Source organism: Rhinopithecus roxellana, chromosome 5 (genome assembly GCF_007565055.1).
Source record: "Rhinopithecus roxellana isolate Shanxi Qingling chromosome 5, ASM756505v1, whole genome shotgun sequence".
NCBI lineage: Eukaryota > Metazoa > Chordata > Mammalia > Primates > Cercopithecidae > Rhinopithecus > Rhinopithecus roxellana.
Window position 1 is genome coordinate 162,246,661 of NC_044553.1, and position 21,577 is coordinate 162,268,237.

Below are 21,577 nucleotides of genomic sequence, written 5' to 3' on the forward strand. Positions count from 1 at the left end.
CTTTTAGTAGAGATGGGATTTCTCCATATTGGCCAGACTGGTCTGGAACTGCTGATCTCAGGTGATAAAGTGCTAGCATTACAGGTGTGAGCCACTGCACCTGACCTATTCTGTGGATTTATAAACAGTGTCTCCCAAGTTTATTGAACATCTTTTCAAATCCTGTTATAAACAGAACTTGTAACCACATTCAGAGGGTTTTAAATGAGCTTTGAGATGGGTCACCTGCTTCTCAGAAAATCCACATCTGCACTTCTCCAGGACACTGTGAGCTGTGCTCTAGCCAAAGAAAAATGGAAAGACAGAGAAAGAAGTTCTGAGAGCCTTTTTTTTTTTTTTTTTTTTTTTTTAGGAAAAAGAAGAATTTATTCACTCAAGACTAAAAACTAAAGGCCTGGGCCTGAGAACTGAATCAGGTTAGTGCATTTGTTTGGGTTTTTTGGGGTCTTTTTTTGCTTTCTTTGTTTGGGTTTGAGCAAGTCCATGAGAAGGTAAAGCAAGGGCGGTGAGAGAAGTGGGGAAGTTCAGAGCAGTTCTTGGCCTGCTTTGGGGCAGTGCTCGGCACACCCCTGTCCAGGTTCTTTTGCACACCCAGTTCCCAAGCATGGCTCTCCAATCTCTAGCTCCCTCTTCTCTCTCAGGAGTTTAGGTGGTTATGATGGATGACCACCTTCTGACCTTTGACTTCCATCCTGAGGTCTCAGCCTTTGCAGCTTCTCCCTCTCCAAAGCAGCTTCTCTTCTGATCCCTGATCTCAGTTCACTGCTCAAAATAGCCTTTCCTTATTTTCTCTTGGTGTTGTTGTTAGGCCTGAGTGACATCTCATGCTGTTCATTAAACAGATGTCTGCTGCCAAAATGATGTTCTGATAGAAAATCCAAAATCAACGACCCCAAAAGCCAAGTCTGTCATTGGGCTAAAGTGCCATTCCTACTAATCCTTTACCTCACCTGATTCATTTAAAGTAAAGGGCTGGGAGCTTGAGTTACCCCCATGCCAGGACCTCTGTTGCTGTTTGCTGGCCGCTGGAGAGGTGGGGACTTGCAGGGCAGAGCTGGAGCAGATGCTGCATCCAACAGTAAGCATGAGAATGAGCACTCCCAGTTTCGGGTCCTGTGCTGGACACTGTGCAAGTCCTGTGCATATATCACCTGTTGCATTTCCCAGTGACCCAGTGAAGTAGATACTGTTATCTTTACCGTTTTATAGAAGAGCAACCTGAGGCTTCCCCAAAATTACACAGTGAGAATGTGGTGTGGCCTGGATTCTCACCTCGGGAGTCAGATTGCAAAGCCTCCCTGGGCCTCACCACGCTCCATGGGTGTCAACGAATTCCATGCTGACCTGGTGTGCGTGTGTGTGCGCGCGTGTGTGTGCATGTGTGTGCGTGTGCATGCACGCGTGTGTGTGCGTGTGTGCATGTGCGCACCACATGTGCCATGCCATGTCGGTAGGTCTGTCATATCAGGTAGGACTAGGTCGGCTCATGCCTTGGAAGTGCTTTGGAGACTACCACTCTCCTGACAAATGAGAGTTGTTGTTTTGATTCTTACTAAGGTCCCAGAATCCTGTTGATGGCTTTGCTGAGTATTGAACGGCTGGCCTTAAATTAGGTTTGAAAATGAATTTGGTAATAGGACAGGATGTGTTAAGGAAGGGAAGCATGAAGGGAGCTGCCTGCTCTGGCAGCTGTTGAAAGTTAGCAGGCCACAGTGCCTGCAGTGGGAGTGGGGCAGCAGGTGTGTCACCTTGGGCCAGAGCACGTCTTGTACACGGTTGCACCAATGCGTGAGGATATAGGTCCCCAAGAGCCAAGAGAGGGGGAGCTTTGTTGAATACGTGATGTTGGAGAAACCTTTGGCCCAAAAGAACAAATTTAGATTCGTTCTCCCTGCAATACAAATATGTTCCAGTGGGTCAAAATGTTAATTATTATTAATTTTTTTTTCTTTTTTTTGAGATAGGGTCTCACCCTGTCTCCCAGGCTGGAATGCAGTGGCACCATCTGGGCTCACTACAGCCTTGACCTCATAGACTCAAGTGATCCTCCCACTTCAGCCTCCCAAGTACCTAGGACTACAGGTGCACGCCAGCACCACACCTGGCTAATTTTTGTGTTTTTTGTAGGGACGGAGTTTTGCCATTTTGCCCAGGCTGGTCTCAAATTCCTGAGCTCAAGTAGTCCACCCACCTTGGCCTCCCAAAGTGCTGGGATTACAAGCGTGAGCCACCACGCCTGGCCAAAAAAGTTAATTATTAAAAGGCAGGCCAGGCGTGGTGGTTCACGCCTGTAATCCCAGCACTTGGGGAGGCCGAGGCGGGCGGATCACAAGGTCAGGAGTTTGAGACCAGCCTGATCAACATGGTGAAACCCCGTCTCTACTAAAAGTACAAAAATTAGCCGGTTGTGGTGGCAGGCGCCTGTAATCCCAGCTACTCAAGAGACTGAGGCAGGAGAATCACTTGAACCCAGGAGGCAGAGGTTGTGGTGAGCTGAGATCGCGCCGCTGTACTCCAGCCTGGGTGACAGAGCGAGTCTCTATCTCAAAAAAATAAAAAAAAGTAAGTCGATTATTTATGGATTAAAGAGTTAGATACATAGTTCCTAGCTGTAGAGCATCTAATAGGATATAACAGACTCTCTATTATCTGGAGGAATGATACCCTCCTGAGCTTGAGGGTCAAGATAGAGATATTCAAGAACATAAAAGCTGAAAACATCTATGTTCAGACTCCTTTTGATCCACCTTTCTGGACAGGAGAGTTTGCTGAGCAGATGTGGGGGTGGCTCAGTACCCAGGGGAGGGTGGAGCTGGCCCCAGTCATGGCCTGTGCTCAGACGCTAAGACCAGAGCAATTTCTTCCTTGTGTTTAAACTTTTCTCCTAGGCCACTGCTTTACCTTTCTCATGCTATAAACTGGCTTTCTCTGCCTCCTTGTTTATCCCTCCTAAGTTCAAGGAAGCAGTCAGCTGAGGAGGCTGACTTTCCCCAGGCTGGCACCAGCCCAGTTGGGAGGTGCCGGATTAGCTGAGGCGGAGGTGGGGCTTGTGCAGAGAGCCTGGCTGCTGCCATGGAGACGGGAGGAAGCAGGCAAAAGAGCAGGCCTGCTGGCAAAGGATCAGAGGGCTGGGCAGACACAGGGATCAGTGTTCCGGAAATGCGAGGAAGGGCAAGTGCTGGCAGCAAAGGTGACATGGGCAATTTGGACTTCAGGAAAACCTGCCACAAATTTGCAGAAATAACACACATGTATAGACAAGTAACGTGACTACAAGAAGAAAAAATTGCTCAAACTCTAAATTTTACAAGGCATATTTGTTGATTTTTTTGAGATGGAGTCTCACTCTGTCACCATCCTGGAGTGCAGTGGCATGATCTCAGCCACTGATTCAACAAGAAGTCATCATTTCATGCTTAGCTCAATTCATGGGGGAATGTTTTCAGTCTTGAGACTCAGTGCTGGTAGAGTTACATCAAAGGTGGATGGCAGTAGAAAATCCTCAGTCCCTTTTCCAGAAGAATTTAGCAAAACATACTACACATATCCCAGGAAGCAGGAAAGTGATGCTCATGAATCATGTGTAAGAATTCATGTGGAGAGCCAGGCTTCGTGACTCACACCTGTAATCTCACCACTTTGGGAGGCTGAGGTGGGTGGATCACTTGAGCCCAGGAGTTTGAGACCAGCCTGGGCAACATGGTGAAACCCTGTGTCTACAAAAAATTTAAAAATAAAAATAATTAAGGCCAGGCGCAGTCGCTCATGCCTGTAATCCCAGCACTTTGGGAGGCCGAGGCGGGTGGATCGCCAGGAGGTCGGGAGTTCAAGAACAGCCTGACTAACATGAAGAAACCCCGTCTCTACTGAAAATATAAAATTAGGCTGGGCGCGGTGGCTCATGTCTGTAATCCCAGCGCTTGGGAGGCCAAGGTGGGTGGATCATGAGGTCAGGAGTTCGAGACCAGCCTGATCAGCATGGTGAAACCCCATCTCTACTAAAAATACAAAAAATTAGCCAGGCATGGTGGCGGGCGCCTGTAGTCCCAGCTACTCTGGAGGCTGAGGCAGGAGAATGGCGTGAACCCGGGAGGAGGAGCTTGCAGTGAGCTGAGGTCATGCCACTGCACTCTAGCCTGGGCTACAGAGTGAGACTCCGTCTCAAAAAAAAAAAAAAAACAAAATTAGCCAGGCGTGGTGGTGCATGCCTGTAATCCCAGCTACTCAGGAGGCTGAGGCAGAAGAATCACTTGAACCCTGGAGGTGGAGGTTGTGGTGAGCCAAGATCGCACCATTGCATGCCAGCCTGGGCAACAAGAGTGAAACTCCATCTCGAAAAAAAATAAAAATAAAAATAAACAGCCAAGTTTGCAAGTTTGGCAGTATGTGTCTATAGTCCCAGCTACTCGGAAAGCTGAGGTGGGAGGATTGCTTGAGCCCAGGAGGTGGAGGCTGCAGTGAGCCGAGATTGTGTCACTGCACTCCAGCCTAAGTGGCAGAGCCAGACCATCTCCAACAGCAACAACAAAAATTCATGTGGGAAACATGGGAAGAGTTCAGCTCTGTGTTCTTTGCAGCAGGATCTTTCATTGCAGAAGAATGGGAAGAATGGAAATGTCCAGTACTAGCAGAACGGATAAGGCTGTGGTGGCCTACCCACTCACTGGCCTTCACTGGAATATTCTGCAGCAGTGCAGAAAAACGAGTGATTGGAATTTAAAGTGCAAGCAGCAGAATACTGTGATTTCAGTTCTGCCAGTCTCAAACTTAAATCTCATCTGTAAGGCAGGCAGTATTGTGGGAGAATTTCTCTAATGTATTTAATTCTCAGAGTGTTTATGCAATGGCAGGAAGTGTACCATCAAAATGGGTTCAGTTTAAGTCAGTCTCCTGAGTATTTATGAAACACCCACTTGGTTTTCGGTAAGTGTGGTGAATTCGGTATTCTGCCTCTTTACCTGGACTTAGTGGTATGTTCGGTAACAAGCTGCCGTGCTGCAATGTGGACTATGCCCTGCTTAGCAGACATTATAGCGCTTCTGCTGCCTGCTGAGCCTTGGCCTGGGGGTGTTTGAGCCAAGTGCAAGGAACCTGTGTCAATGGAGTCAGGTGGCAGCAACTGGTACCCCTGCCTGCGGGGTAGTCCCGTGGTCACCCTAACAGCAGCGACCACAAGCAAGCACTTCTGTGCCAGCCCCGCCCCTCCTGCCACACTGACGGAGTGCAGCCTCATGAGGTGTGCGGTTGCCGTCACACACTAGAGAGGAAGATACTGAGATGCAGGTAAGTCACAGCTCTGGGGCCACACAGCCAGGTGGGGATGGTCTTGGCCTTTGTCTATCCCAGATGAGGTCTCGCTGTGTTGCCCAGGCTGGCCTCAAGCAGTCTTCCTGCCTCAACCTGAGTACGGACACAGTTTTGAGTGCCCTATATGTGTATTAACAGTAACATATGAGACAGAGTAGGCCCTCTTTATCCGAGGGATACATTCCAAGACCCCCAGTGAAGGCCTGAGACTGAGGCTAGTACCAAACCCTGTGTGTACACTATGTTTTTCCCTACACAGTTGTCCCTCCCCTACATCCTCGGTTCAACCAACCATGGATTGAAAATATTGAAAACAATAAACATAATAAAATATTGAAAATAAAAAATACCATTTTTTTTTTTTTAGACGGAGTCTCACTCTGTCGCCCAGGCTGGAGTGCAGTGGCAAGATCTCGGCTCCCTATAAACTCTGCCTCCCGGTTCAAGCGATTCTCTTGCCTCAGCCTTCTGAGTAGCTGGGACTACAGGCACACACCACCATGCCTAATTTTTGTATTTTTAGTAGAGATGGGGTTTCACCATGTTGGCCAGGCTGGTCTCAAACCCCTGACCTCAGATGATCCGCCCGCCTCAGCCTCCCAGTTCTGGGATTACAGGCGTGAGCCACTGTGCACCGCCAAAAATAGAAAAATTTAGAAGTACAGCATAATGGCTAGGCGCGGTGGCTCATGCCTGTAATCCTAGCACTTTGGGAGGCTGAGGCATGTGGATCACGTGAGGTCAGGAGTTTGAGACCAGCCTGGCCAACATGGTAAAACCCTGTCTATACTAAAGATACAAAAATTAGCTGGGCATTGTGGTGCATGCCTGTAATCCCAGCTACTTGGGAGGTTGAGGCAGGAGAATCATTTGAACCTGGGAGGCGGAGGCTGCAGTGAGCCGAGATCGTGCCACTGCACTGTAGCCTGGGCAACTGTTGAGCAAGATTATGTCTCAAAAAAAAAAAGAAAAGTACAGTATGACAGCTGTTCATACAGCATTTACGTTGTATTAGGTATCATAAGTAATCTAGAGATGACTTAAAGCATATAGGATAATGCAAGTAGGCTTTTTGCAAATATTTGGAGACAAGGCCTTGCTCTGCCACTCAGGCTGGAGTGCAGTGGCGTAATCATGGCTTGCTGGAGCTTCAGCCTCCCAGGTTCAAGCCATCCTCCTACCTCAGCCTCCCAAGTAGCTGGGACTGCAGACACACGCCACCATGCCTTGCTAATTAAAAAAAATTTTTTTGGTAGAATTTTTTTCTCACTGTGTTGCCCAGGTCTATCACACCATTATAATATTTTATTTTGTTTTATTTTATTTTATTTTATTTATTTTATTTTATTTTATTCAAAACGGAGTATCCATCTGTCACCCAGACTGGGGTGCAGTGGCGCAATCTCGGCTCACTATAAGCTCCACCTCTGGGTTCAAGCAATTCTCCTGCTTCAGCCTCCCGAGTAGCTGGGAGTACAGGTGTGTGCTACCACATCAAGCTAATTTTTTTTGTATTTTTAGTAGAGATGAGGTTTCTCATGTTGGCCAGGATGGTCTCAATCTCTTGACCTTGGATCCACCCACCTCAGCCTCCCAGAGTACTGGGATTACAGATGTGAGACACTACACCCAGCCCATTTTGTTTTTTGTTTTTTTGAAATGGAGTTACATTCTTGTTGCCCAGGCTGGAGTACAGTCACGCAATCTCGGCTCACCGCAACCTCCGCCGCCTGGGTTCAAGGGATTCTCCTGCCTCATCCTCCTGAGTAGCTGGCATTACAGGCAAGTGCCACCTTGCCCAGCTATTTTTTTTTTTTTTTTTCCTGAGACAGAATCTTGCTCTGTCACCCAGGCTGGAGCGCAGTGGCTCGATCTCGGCTCACTGCAAGCTCCACCTCCTGGGTTAACACCATTCTCCTGCCTCAGCCTCCCAAGTAGCTGGGACTACAGGTGCCCGCCATCAAGCCTGGATAATTTTTTGTATTTTTAGTAGAGACGGGGTTTCACCGTGTTAACCAGGATGGTCTTGATCTCTTGACCTTGTGATCCTCCCGCCTTGGCCTCCCAAAGTGCTGGGATTACAGGCGTGAGCCACCGCGCCCAGCTATTTTTTTTTTTTTTTGTATTTTTAGTAGGGATGGAGTTTCTTCATTTTGGTCAGGCTGTTCTCAAACTCCTGAACTCAGGTGATCCGCCCATCCCAGCCTCCCAAAGTGCTGGGATTACAGGCGTGAGCCACTGCACCCAACCTATTATACCATTTTATATAAAAGATTTGAGCATCCTGAAATGTTGGTATCTGTAGTAGTTCTGGAACCAATCTCCTATCGATACCAAGGGACACGTTTTCATTTATAGCTATGATAAAGTTTAATTTATAAATTAGGCACAACGAGAGACTAGGAATGATAACTAATAAAACAAGTATAACAATATGCCGGCATCTCAAATCTTGTGCTCTGCGACAATTACCAAGTAAATAAGGGTTATTCAGACACAAGCACTGCTGTATGGTGACAGTGGATCTGATCACCAAGACGGCTGCTGAGTGACTCACTTAGAGTGGGGAGCGTCTACACCATGAGTGTGCTGGACAGAGGGAGGAGTCACCTCCTGGGCGGGTCGGAGCAGGACATTGGGAGGTTTCATCACGCTACTCAGAACAGCATGCAGTTCAAAACTTACGAATTGTTCATTTCTGGAATTTTCCATTTAATATTTTCAGACCCCACTTGACCTCATGGTAACTGAAACCATGGAAGGCAAAACCATGGATGGAGGGGACTGCTGTGCTCCTGCCATCTCCCTTACACAGTTGAGTAAACCGAGGCACAGAAGAAAATGAAGTAGCCCCAGATTACATAGGAAATGGCAGCACTGAGGTGAAAAGCAGAGCAGAGGGCCGTTGAGTTCAACTGCTCTTCATTCCGGTGGCACTAGACCTGTCCGAGTGGCCAGAGGAGACGTGGCTCTTGTCCTCCGTCTGCTGTGTGGCTAGGGGCAAGCCATGCTTGTGCCGTCTGAGTGTTTTTGTGTGAATAAAGGGGTTGCCAGACACCTTCCCCGCTCCATAGGAGGGAGGGTGGAATCATACCCTTGGCCCCCTTGCCCGCTCCCCCATGGGCCGGAGCATCAGCATCAGCTGTGCCACAGGATGGTGTGCACTCTGCTGGAGGTGGCACCTTCAGGGGAAGCAGTCTGCCAGGGAGGCCAGAGAGCACCCCGGATGGAAGCCGAGCATGGTCCCTGCGCCTCTGCACGGGAAGTGCTGGAGATGCAGGAGCCCCTGAGCCGGAGCCCAGCGCTCTTATAAGAGATCTCATTTCCTGTTCGGGGACTGGGGCTTCTAAGCCAGAGTGCTCCTCCTGCACCTGCCACCCTGGATGTGGTTTCATTCCCTGGTCCCTGAGCCATAGCTGGGGGGAATGAGACTGGCCCCTGGGCTGCTCTGGGGACCCTACTTCAGGTCAGCCCTGCCACTCCCCGCCCACTCATAGGGCTGTGGGTCCTGCCCTGTGACCTTTCTACCTCTCTTGCGTGTGGGTGAGCCTGAGTGTGGCCACCGCCCTGGGAGTGCCACAGAGGCAAGCCGCACTGGTCCTCATGTGTTAACAGCCCCACCAGCACGCGGGAATGGAGTAGTCAGGCCAGGACCTGTCCCAGGAATGGGCAGGCTGTTAACCTAGAATGCATTCAAGTTAGGATACATTTCATTCCCATGTAATGGTGGCTCACAATAGGATACATTTCATTCCAGTTGCAGTGACTCACAGTAGGATACATTTCATTCCCGTGCAGCGGTGGCTCACAGTAGGGAACGTTTCATTCCTGTGCAGCGGTGGCTCACAGTTCCTCCGTAGAATCTGCAGGAAGTACTGGAGTGTCCGTGACGAAACACGTCACTCATTGTGCATGGTATAGATACCTGCCTGGATCTTAATCACTTGTGAAGAAACGAGTTATGACTGTGACCTTTATATACAATTCACATACCATAAAATTCACCCTGCCTTTTTTTTTTTTTTTTTTTGAGATGGAGTCTCCTTGCCTAAATTCACCCTTTTGAACTGTAATTCCGTGGCTTTTAGTAGTTACAAGATTGTACAACTACATCACTAATTCTTTTTTTTTTTTTTTTTTTTTTTTGAGACGGAGTCTCGCTCTGTCACCCAGGCTGGAGTGCAGTGGCCAGATCTCAGCTCACTGCAAGCTCCGCCTCCCGGGTTCACGCCATTCTCCTGCCTCAGCCCCCTGAGTAGCTGGGACTGCAGGTGCCGCCACCTCGCCCGGCTAGTTTTTTGTATTTTTAGTAGAGACGGGGTTTCACTGTGTTAGACAGGATGGTCTCGATCTCCTGACCTTGTGATCCGCCCGTCTCGGCCTCCCAAAGTGCTGGGATTACAGGCTTGAGCCACCACGCCCAGCCAATTCTAAACATTTTCATCGCCTCAAAAAGAAACCCCATACCCATTAGCAGCCAGTCTCAGTTCCTGCCTCACCTAACCCCGGCAGCCCGCTTTCTATCTCTGGATTTGCCTATTCTGAACATTTCTAGATAAATGGAAACATACAATATGTGGTCTTTTGTGTCTGCCTTTTTTCACTTAAGTTCATGATGTTTTCAAGATTTATATATGTTGTATCATGTATTAGTACTTTGGAGATTTTTTTATGACTGTATAATATTCTGTACGGATATACCATGTTTTGTTTATCCACTTATTAGTTGATGAACATTTGGATTATTTCTCCCCTTTGGCTATTAGGAATTATGCTACTGTGAATAATCGTGTATATAGCTACAGGTGAATTGCTGAGTTAAGTCTTTTTGGCCTGGCGCAGTGGCTCATGCCTGTAATCCTAGCTCTTTGGGAGGCCAAGGTGGGCAGATCACTTGAGGTCAGGAGTTCAAGACCAGCCTGGCCAACAGGGTGAAACCCCATCTCTACTAAAAATACAAAAAAGTAGTTGGGTGTGATGGTGGGCACCTACAATCCCAGCTACTCAGGAGGCTGAAGCAGGAGAATCGCTGGAATCCGGGAGGTGGAGGTTGCAGTGAGCTGAAATTGAGCCAGTGCACTCCAGCCTGGAAGACAGAGCGAGACTCTGTCTCAAAAAAAAGGTCGCCAGGCACAGTGGCTCATGCCTGTAATCCCAACACTTTGGGAGGCTGAGGCAGGCGGATCACCTGAGGTCAGGAGTTCAAGACCAGCCTGATCAGCATGGTAAAACCCCATCTCTACTAAAAATACAAAAATTAGCCAGGCATGGTGGCAGGCGCCTGTAATCCCAGCTACACAGGTGGCTGAGGCAGAATTGCCTGAACCTGGGAAGCAGAGGTTGCAGTGAGCCGAGTTTGTGCCACTGCACTCTAGCCTGGACGACAGAGCAAGACTCCATCTCAAAAAAAAGAAAAAGTCTTTTTTCCTCCTGAGACCAAATACCTGGTGGCTCCTCTAATTCCACTTCTCCAACTCTTCAACACCAGCTATAGGTGTCCAGCAATTCAGTTCCATTCTGACATTGTCTACTTGGAGTTCATGTCTGATGCCACAGGTTAAAGATTCCGTCCCACAAGATTGCCTCCACTGAGGCAGTCTTTCTCTTTGGAGAAATTCCTGTTTAAATCCTTTGCCAGTTGCCAGTCCTGGGCCACTTGTCCCTCTGACTGACAGGCTATAAATCAGACTATGACCCCCTCCACAGGATTGATAATTTGCTAGAATGGATCACAACATTCAGAAAGGTGCTTTATTTTTAGCAGTTTACAACTCAGGGACAGCCAGATAGCAGAGATGCACAGGGCAAGGTATGGGGGGCATGCAGAGCCCCTGTGCCCTCTTTGGGCATGCCATCCTCCTAGCACCTTTTGTTTGAGCAGGGTCTCACTCTCTTGCCAAGGCTGAGTGCAGTGGCATGATCATGGCTCACTGCAGGGTCAGCCTCCTGGGCTCAAGCAACCGTCCCTCGGCCCCACAAAGCACTGGGATAACAGTCATGAGCCACCGTGCCTGGCCTCTTCCCAGCACCTCAATATGTTCAGTAGCCTGGAAGCTATCTGAACCCCATGGTTTAGGGATTTTTATGGAGGTCTCATTGGGTAGGCATGATTGATCAAATCATTGTCCATTGGTAATTTGCTCAATCTCCATCCACTCTCCTTTCCCCAAAACTGAAAGTTTTGAGCTTCCAATCAAGGCTTGGTCTTTCCGGCCCCCATCCCGAAGCTGTACAGGAGCTCACCAGAGCTGCCCCATTGGAACAGGAGCGGCTCCTGTCACCCTTAATCACTCAGGAGATTCTGAGGTTTCAGGAGCTCTGTGTCAGGAACAGAGGACAAAGACCAAATATCTCTCTATAATGCCACATGGGTCTTATGATAATGAACTCTATGTTTAACTTTCTCAGGAATTACCAAGCTGTTTTTCAGAGTGGCCTGACCTATGTTTTCATTTCCACCAGCAATGTATGAGGCTTCTAATTTCTCTACATCCTTGTCAACACTTGTTATTGTCTGTGTGTTTAATAACAGCTATCCCAGTGGGCGGGGCGTGGCATGCCATTGTCTTTCTGATTTTCCGATGGTGTTGAGCATCTTGTCATGTGCTTATTGGTTATTCATGTATCATCTTTGGAGAAATTCCTGTTCAAATCCTTTGCCCATTTTAAAAGTGGATGATTTGGCCAGGTGCGGTGGCTCACACCTGTAATCCCAGCACTTTGGGAGGCTGAGATGGGCAGATCACAAAGTCAGGAGTTCAAGACCAGTCTGACCAATGTGGTGAAACCCCGTCTCTACTAGAAATACAAAAATTAGCCAATTGTGGTGGTGCGTACCTGCAATCCCAGCTACTCGGAGGCTGAGGCAGGAGAATCGCTTGAACCCAGGAGGCAGAGGTCGCAGTGAGCTGAGGTCGCACCACTGCACTCCAGCCTGGGCGACAGAGCAAGACTCTGTCTTCAAATAAATAATAAATAAATATGAAATAAAATAGGCCGGGCGCGGTGGCTCAAGCCTGTAATCCCCAGCACTTTGGGAGGCCGAGACGGGCGGATCACGAGGTCAGGAGATCGAGACCATCCTCCTGGCTAACACGGTGAAACCCCGTCTCTACTAAAAATATGAAAAAAAACTAGCTGGGCGAGGTGGCGGCGCCTGTAGTCCCAGCTACTCGGGAGGCTGAGACAGGAGAATGGCATGAACCCGGGAGGCGGAGCTTGCAGTGAGCTGAGATCTGGCCACTGCACTCCATCCTGACACAGCGAGACTCCGTCTCAAAAAAAAAAAAAAAGAAATAAAATAGGATGATTTGTCTTTTTGTTTTTGAGATAAAAGAGCTCTTGGCCGGGCGAGGTGGCTCACGCCTCTGATCCCAGCACTTTGGGAGGCCAGTGCGGGTGGGTCACCTGAGGTTGGGAGTTCGAGACCAGCCTGACCAACATGGAGAAACCCGTCTCTACTAAAAATACAAAAAATTAACTGGGCATGGTGGCGCATGCCTGCAATCCCAGCTGCTTGGGAGGCTGAGGCAGGAGAATTGCTTGAACCCAGGAGGTGGTGGTTGTGGAGGGCCAAGATCGTGCCATTGCACTCCAGCCTGGGCAACAAAGCGAAACTCCGTCTCAAAAAAAAAAAAGAGTTATTTACGTATTCTCAATACTAGACCCTTATTAGATGGATGATTAGCGAATGTTTTTCTCCCATTCTGTAGGTTTCTTCTCTCTCTCTCTTTTTTTTTTTTTTTTTTTTTTGAAACAGAGTCTTGCTCTGTTGCCAGGCTGGAGTGCAGTGGCGTGATCTCAGCTCACTGCAACCTCTGCCTCCCGGGTTCAAGCAGTTCTCCTGCCTCAGCCTCCCAAGTAGCTGGGACTACAGACACGTGCCACTACACCCAGCTAATTTTTGTACTTTTAGTAGAGACAGGGTTTCACCATGTTGGCCAGGATGGTCTTGATCTCTTGACCTTGTGATCCACCTTCCTCGGCCTCCCAAAGTGCTGGGATTACAGGCGTGAGCCACCATGCCAGCCTGGTTCTTTGTTTTTTTTTTTTTGTTTTTTTTTTTTTTGGAGATGGAATTTTTGCTCTTGTTGCCCAGGCTGGAGTGCAATGGCACGATCTCAGCTCACTGCAACCTCCACGTCCTGAATTCAAGCAATTCTCCTACCTCAGCCTCCTGAGTAGCTGGGATTACAGGTGCCTGCTACCATGCCCAGCTAATTTTTGTATTTTTAGTAGAGATGGGGTTTCAGCATGTTGGCCAGGCTGGTCTCGAACTCCTGACCTCAGGTGATCCGCCCACCTCATCCTCCCAAAGTGCTGGGATTATAGGCGTGAGGCACTGTGCCCAGCCTTTTTTTTTTTTTTTTTTTTGAGATGGAGTTTCATTGTTGCCCAGGCCGGAGTGCAATGGCGCGATCTCGGCTCACCGCAACCTCTGCCTCCCAGGTTCAAGCGATTCTCCTGCCTCAACCTCCCTAGTAGCTGGGATTACAGGCATGTGCCACCACACTTGGCTAATTTTGTATTTTTAGTAGACATGGGGTTTCTCCATGTTGGTCAGGCTGGTCTCGAACTGCCGACCTCAGGTGATCTGCCCACCTCAGCCTCCCAAAGTGCTGGAATTATAGGCATGAGCCACCGTGCCTGGCATTTTTTTTTTTTTTTTTTTTTTACGAGACAGGGTCTGGCTCTTGCCCAGGCTGGAGGGGCCGTGGTATGATCATGCCTCACTGCAACCTTGAACTCCTGGGCTCAGGTGAGCCTCCTTCCTCGGCCTCCTGAGTAGCTAGGACTACAGGCATGTGCCACCATACCTGGCTAATTTTTTTATTTTTTGGAGAGATGAGGTCTTATTTTGTTGCCCAGGCTGGTCTTGAAATCCTGGTCCCGAACTCCTGGTCCCAAGTGATCCTCCTGCCTCAGCCTCCCAAGTAGCTGAGATTATAGGCATGCACCACCACGCCTGGCTAATCCTTTTCATTTTCTTGATAGTGTCCTTTGAAGACTAAAGTTTTTAATTTTGATGAAATCCAGTTTATCTATCTTCGCATGTGTTTTAGGTGTCATGTCTAACAAATATTACTTAATTTGAGGTGTTGAAGAGTTGCATTTGTTTTAAGAGTTTTTCTTCTATAGTTTTAGCTCCTATGTTTAGATTTTTTTAATCTACCTTGAGTTAATTTTTGTTGATCGTGTGCAGTAGAGGTTCAACTTATTCTTTTCCGTGTGGTCATCCAGTTGTCCCAGCACTATTTATTAAAAACACTGTTCCTTCCCTCGTTGAATTGTCCTGGCACCCTCAGTGAAAATCACTTGCCCATAAATGTTTGGGTTTATTTCTAGATTCAGAGTTCTGTTGCATTGATCTGTATGCCTGTCCTTAGGCCAGTACCATACTGCCTTGATGACTGTTGTTTTGTAGTAAGTTTTGAAATTGAGAACTGTGAGTCTTCCAACTTTGTTCATCTTTGGTCAAGATCGTTCTAGCTGTTGGGGTTCTTTACATTTCCATATGAATTTGAGATTAAGTTTGTGAGTTTCTGCAAAAAAAAAAAAAAAAAAAAAATCCAGCTGGGATTTTGATACAGATTGTTCTGCATCTGCAGGTCAATTTGGGGAGTATTGCCGTCTTAACAGTGTTAAGTCTTCCAGCTCATGAACGTGGTGTACCTTTCCATTTATTTAGATCTTCTTTCATTTATTTCTACTATATTTTGTTTGCTCTTTTGTTTCGTTTTTGAGTCAGGGTCTTGCTCTGTCGCCCAGGCTGGAGTGCAGTGGCGGGATTTTGGCCCACTGCAACCTTCAACCCCCCGCCCCAGGCTCAAGCAGTCATCCCAGCTCAGCCTCTTGAGTAGCTGGGACCACAGGTCTACACCCCCACGCCCAGCTAATTTTTGTATTTGTAGTAGAGACGAGGTTTTACCATGTTGGCCAGGATGGTCTCCATCTCTTGACCTCGTGATCTGCCCGCCTCAGCCTCCTAAAGTGCTGGGATTACAGGCGTGAACTACCGCACCTGGACTTTTTTTTTTTCTTCTTTTCTTTTTTTTTTTTTTTTTTTGAGCTGGAGTTTTACTCTTTTGCCCAGGTTGGAGTGAAGTGGCATGATCTCGGCTCATTGCAACCTCTGCCACCAACCCCCTCTACCCCCATATTTTTAGTAGAGACAGGGTTTCACCATGTTGCCCCGGCTGGTCTCAAACTCCTGACCTCAGGTGATCCACCCACCTCAGCCTCCCAAAGTGCTAGGATTGTAGGCATGAGCCACTGCACCTAGCCTATTTTGTATTTTTCATTATACACATCTTACATGTCTCCTCTCAAATTTACTCCTAAATCTTTTATTATTTTCGATGCTATCATAAGTAAAATTGTTTTCTTAATTTCATTTTCATACTGTTCATTGCTAGTGTATAGAAATACAATTGATGTTTGTATATTGGTCTTGTATATATCCTGCAAGCTTGCTGAACTCACTTATTAGCTCTAATAGGTTTTTTTGTTTATCCTTTCTCCTTAAGTCTTAATGTTTAAGCTGAAATTAACTTCCAGGTCAGAAGGCAACATTGAATGCAGAAGAAATGGCAGACTTTTACAAGGAATTTTTAAGCAAAAATTTTCAGAAGCACATGTATTATAACAGGTAGGTGTTTACCCTTTTCCTGAAAATTTGAATAGCACATCCAGATTAGGTAGGAGTGTTTTCTTACCTGAATTTAACAACATTCATGTTAATATCAGAGGTAGGCCGGGTGCGGTGGCTCAAGCCTGTAATCCCAGCACTTTGGGAGGACGAGACGGGCGGATCACGAGGTCAGGAGATCGAGACCACCCTGGCTAACACGGTGAAACCCCGTCCCTACTAAAAAAAAAAAAATACGGGCCGGGTGCGGTGGCTCAAGCCTGTAATCCCAGCACTTTGGGAGGCCGAGACGGGCGGATCACGAGGTCAGGAGATCGAGACCATCCTGGCTAACAGGGTGAAACCCCGTCTCTACTAAAAATACAAAATTACTCAGGTGTGGTGGCACATGCCTGTAATCCCAGCTGCTCGGGAGGCTGAGGCAGGAGAATCGCTTGAACCTGGAAAGTGGAGGCTGCAGTGAGCTGAGATCGTGCCATTGCACTCCAGCCTGGGCAATGAGAACAAAACTCCGTCTCACAAAAAAAAAAAAAGGGTTTTTTTAGCTGGTTACAGATAATGACCTGTATTTGCAGGTGAAATTAATAGGACATGATATCTGAGATTTGCTTTAAAATATTTGTAGGTTGGATCCAGTGCCTCACACCTATAATCCTATGACTTTGGGAGGCCAAGGTGGGTAGATCACTTGAGTCCAGGAGTTCAAGACCAGCCTGGGCTACTTAGTGAAACCCCATCTCTACAAAATTAGCCAGGCATGGCAGCGTGTGCCTGTAGTCCGAGCTACTTGTAAGGCTGAACTAGGAGGACCACTTGAACCCAGTAGGTTAAGGCTACAGTGAGCCGAGATCCAGCCACTGCATCCCAGCCTGGATGACAGACAGAGTAAGACCCTGTCTCAATAAATAAATAAGTAATAAAAATAAAAAATAATATATATATATATATATATATATATAAACAGTTTCAGAGTTACAAAGCCTGATGGGCAGGTGAAGCCAGACCTCAAGAATGTCAACATGGGCCAGGCACAGTAGCTCACACCTGTAATCCCAGCACTTTGGGAGGCCAAGGATTGCTTGAGCCGAGGAGTTTGAGACCAGCCTGGACAACATGACAAAGCCCTGTCTCTACAAAAAAAAATTAGCTGGGTATGGTAGTATGCGCCTGTAATCCCAGTTGCAGGAGGCTGAGGCAGGAGGATCCCTTGAGCCCAGGAGGTGAAGGTTGCAATGAGCTGAGATCCCGCTACTGCACTCCAGCCTGGGCTACAGAGTGAGACCCTGTCTAATAAATAAAAGAGAATGTAGATACAGTCAAAGGCCGGATGGACTCAGTGCGGGACAGACTGACCTAAAGATGAGTCCTGAAATACCTGGATTCCGTTTCTAAGGTTGCCATGCATTACTCTGAATTAGTTAAGTCATTCAAACAAGCAAGTATAATCTTGTCCTGGTCTTTGGACTTGTAGCTTGTTTGCACTGGGCACAATCTCTGACAGGCTTCATGTTTTCTCTGTGGCACTTGGGTGAAGAGGACCAGCCTTATCCAAGATGAGGCCTTAGAGGCGCCTGGCCCCCCCCACCACCTCCGGCCCCTGCCTTCCCTGTGGCAACAGCAGAAGCGTAGCTTGCTTTTACATGTCATAGAATCAGGTTGTCTGTATTAGTGAAATGGAATACGGCTTTTCCTTGAAGAACTGTAATCCCCATGGGCTACCGGTTTTCCTCTCCTGGAAGTGCTTATTTACTTTGGGCACTGCTCCTCATGACAGCATCGCTTAAGTAGGTAGAGATGTAAAGGTGGTTTGCAGGGGGAGAGGAACTTTCTGTCCTGCCATGCAAAGCCTCCAGAGTGGTCGTGGCCCATCACGCCCCTAGAATGCTGCCAGCTCGCTAGGCCTGGGGTTTCCAAGGGCTCTCTTGGATCTTTTAGCAAAAATCGAAGGAGTACTTAAGAGGCTGAGGCAGGAGAATTACTTGAACCTGGGAGGCAGAGTTTGCAATGAGCCAAGATTGTGCCACTGTACCCCAGCGTGGACAACTAAGCAAGACAAAAAAACAGAACAAAAAAAAAAAAAAAAAAAAAACACCAAAGGAGGATGGTGGCGGCCTCCAGAAACAAGGTTGGGGAGGGCTCCAGGGGTTGCCAGTGGGCCTCACTCTCAGCCTGAGGAGAGGCAGGCCTTTGTGGCTAGTTTAGCTTTAACAAGGGCGGGGAAAGGGCAAAGCAGTTGAGGCCTGGTCAGTTGAACTCACCCTCAGCCAAGAGCCACTTCTGGGCCAGGGCACCAAGCCTCAGTCCCTGCCACCGTGTCACCTGTGCATCCTCTGTTTCTCTGCAGAGACTGGTACAAGCGCAATTTTGCCATCACCTTCTTCATGGGAAAAGTGGCCCTGGAAAGGCTTTGGAACAAGCTTAAACAGAAACAAAAGAAGAGCAACAGCTAGGAGTCCACTCTGACCCAGCCAGAGTCCAGGTTTCCACAGGAAGGAGATGGGTAGAGGAGCTCCTTTTACAGGAGCTCTGAGAAAAACTGGAACTGATCTCAGGAAGCCCCACATCTCCCTAAGGGGCCCCATGGCCTGTTTGGGGGCAGGGTGGGTCCTGGGGCACTGTGGGCTGCCTGCCTGCTGATGTGGGCTCTAGGCCAGCTTGTTGTCACGGACATGGTGTCAAATAAAGCCCAAGCACTGGGTGCCCGTTTTCTGTGTTTCAAATTATACCAATTCAAAACAGAACTATTTAAAAATATTGGCCAGGCACAGTGGCTCACACCTGTAATACCAGCACTTTGGGAGGCGAAGGCGGGCGGATCACTTGAGGTCAGGAGTTGGAGATCAGCCTGGACAACATGGCAAATACAAAAAATACAAAAAATTAGCTGGGCATGCTGGCACGCACCTGTAATCCCAGCTGCTCTGGAAGCTGAGGCACGGGAGCCTTGAACCCAGGAGGCGGAGGTTGCAGTGATCCAAGATCGCACCACTGCACTCCAGCCTAGAAGACCGAGGGAGACTGTATCCAAAAATAATAATAAATAAATAAATAAATAAATAAAAATACTAATAAAGTTTCACTGGAAAAAAAAAGTCTGCTGACAGGAATGATGTGGAAGCTGACTGCCAAGCCGTCGGTGTGCTAGCCGTGGGGTCGGCACCACCCTCGCTGTGAGTCATCGGCTGGTGGGTCCTCACGGGCTCATCCTGGATGCCGTGCGGTGTGAGGACGTGAAAGCAAATTCAGCAGCTGGTGGGTCCTCACAGGCTCATCCTGGATGCGGTGCGGTGTGAGGACATGAAAGCAAATGCAATTTTATTGTACGCCTAAACGTTTAACTTGATTGTTGGTGTTAACTATGTTAGTAGATTCTTCAATACTGTAAGCAAACTAACAAGAAACAGCAGCACTGTTTTCCTCTTTTCTTAAACACGAAGGTTAAATGGCCAAGCGTGGTGGCTCATACCCAGAATCCCAACAATTTGGGAGGCCAAAGCAAGCAAATCACTTGAGCTCAGGAGTTCAAACCAGTTTGGGCAACATGGGGAAACCCTGCCTCTACAAAAAATGCAAAAATTAGCTGGGTGTGGTAGCACGTGCCTGTAGTCCCAGCTACTTTAGAGGCTGAGCTTCGAGGACTGATTGAGCCAGTGAGGTCCAGGCTGCAGTGAGCCAAAATCCCACCACTAGGCAACAGAGCCAGACCATATCGCAAATAAAAATTAAAAAAAAATAAAAAAGGCCGGGTGTGCTGGCTCACACCTGTAATCTCAGCACTTTGGGAGGCCGAGGTGGGTGGATCACGAGGTCGGGAGAATGAGACCATCCTGCCCAACATGGTGAAACCCCGCCTCTACTAAAAATGCAAAAATTAGCTGGGTGTGGTGGCACATGCCTGTGATCCCAGCTACTCGGGAGGCTGAAGCATGAGAATCACTTGAACCCAGCAGGCAGAGGTTGCAGTGAGCCGAGATAGCGCCACTGTCTTTTTTTTTTTTTTTTTTTTTTGAGACTCTGTCTCAAAAAAGAAAAAGATTGGCCGGGCGCGGTGGCTCAAGCCTGTAATCCCAGCACTTTGGGAGGCCGAGGCGGGCGGATCACGAGGTCAGGAGATCGAGACCCTCCTGGCTAACACGGTGAAACCCCGTCTCTACTAAAAATACAAAAAAAAACTAGCCGGGCGCGGTGCAGGGCGCCTGTAGTCCCAGCTACTCGGAGGCTGAGGCGGGAGAATGGCGGGAACCTGGGAGGCAGAGCTTGCAGTGAGCCAAGATCGTGCCACTGCACTCCAGCCTGGGCGACACAGCGAGACTCCGTCTCAAAAAAAAAAAGAAAAAGAAAAAGAAAAAGATTATTCTAGGCCTGGCACGGTGGCTCACACCTGTAATCCTAGCACTTTGGGAGGCCGAGTGGGTGGATCACTTGAGGTCAGGAGTTCGAGACCAGCCTGGTCAACATGGTGAAACTTCGTCTCTACTAAAAATGTAAAAATTAGCCAGGCGTGGCACATGCGTGTAGGTCCCAGCTACTTGGGAGGCTGAGGCAGGAGAATTGCTTGAACCTGGGAGGTGGAGGTTGCAGTGAGCTGAGATAGCACCATTATACTCCAGCCTGAGTGACAGAGCAAGTCTCCATCCCCCCCAAAAAAAAAAAAGACTGGCCTGGCGCAGTGGCTCGTGCCTGTAATCTCAGCACTGGCTGGTGGATCACGAGGTCGAGAGATTAAGACCATCCTGGCCAACACAGTGAAACCCCATCTCTACTAAAAATACAAAAATTATCTGGGCATGTTGGCGTACGCCTGTAGTCTCAGCTACTCGGGAGGCTGAGCCAGGAGAATCGCTTGAACCTGGAAGGCAGAGGTTGCAGTGAGCTGAGATCACACCACTGCACTCCAGTCTTGGCGACACAGCAAGACTCCATCTTAAAAAAAAAAAAAAAAAAAAAAAAAAAAAGCCGGCCGGGCGCAGTGGCTCACGCCTGCAATCCCAGCACTTTGGGAGGCCAAGGCAGATCATGAGGTCAGGAGATCAAGACCATCCTGGCTAACATGGTGAAACCCCATCTCTACTAAAAATGCAAAAAAATTAGCGAGGCGTGGTGGTGGGTGCCTGTAGTCCCAGCTACTTGGGAGGCTGAGGCAGGAGAATGGCGTGAACCTGGGAGGCAGAGCTTGCAGTGAGCCGAGATCACACGACTGCACTCCATCCGGGGTGACAGAGCGAGACTCCGTCTAAATAAATAAATGAAAAGATTATCCAGCCAGGCGTGGTGGCTCACGCCTGTAATCACAGCACTTTGGGAGGCCAAGGCAGGCAGATCACCTGAGGTCAGGAGTTCGAGACCAGCCTGGCCAACATGGTGAAACCCCATCTCTACTAAAAATACAAAAATTAGCCAGGTGTTGTGGCGGGCGCCTGTAATCCCTGCTACTCAGGAGGCTGAGGCAGGAGAATGGCATGAACCCGGGAGGCGGAGCTTGCAGTGAGCTGAGATTGTGCCACTGCACTCCAGCCTGGGTGACAAGCGAAACTCTCCAAAAAAAAAAAAAAAAGATTAACCCCAAAATTTGTATGTTCAAGTTTTTTTTTAATTAGGTTAATATAATTGTAACAGCCATAT

At 48.2% G+C, this 21,577-nt stretch overlaps 1 protein-coding gene across 2 annotated transcripts in view; it reads left to right on the plus strand.

The window, feature by feature from the left end:
- LOC104654420 (apoptogenic protein 1, mitochondrial) overlaps positions 1–18,653 on the plus strand; it is a 30,488-nt gene extending 11,835 nt beyond the window's left edge. The window contains exons 3-5 of one of the 2 annotated variants that reach the window (XM_010353595.2): positions 353–416; positions 15,865–15,955; positions 18,300–18,653. In XM_010353595.2, coding sequence (XP_010351897.1) covers positions 353–416; positions 15,865–15,955; positions 18,300–18,405 — 261 coding nt within the window. In that variant the 3' untranslated portion in view covers positions 18,406–18,653. The remainder of the gene's footprint in view (positions 1–352; positions 417–15,864; positions 15,956–18,299) is intronic. The other variant, XM_010353596.2, reaches the window with a different exon arrangement.
- The last annotated feature ends 2,924 nt before the right edge of the window (positions 18,654–21,577 follow it).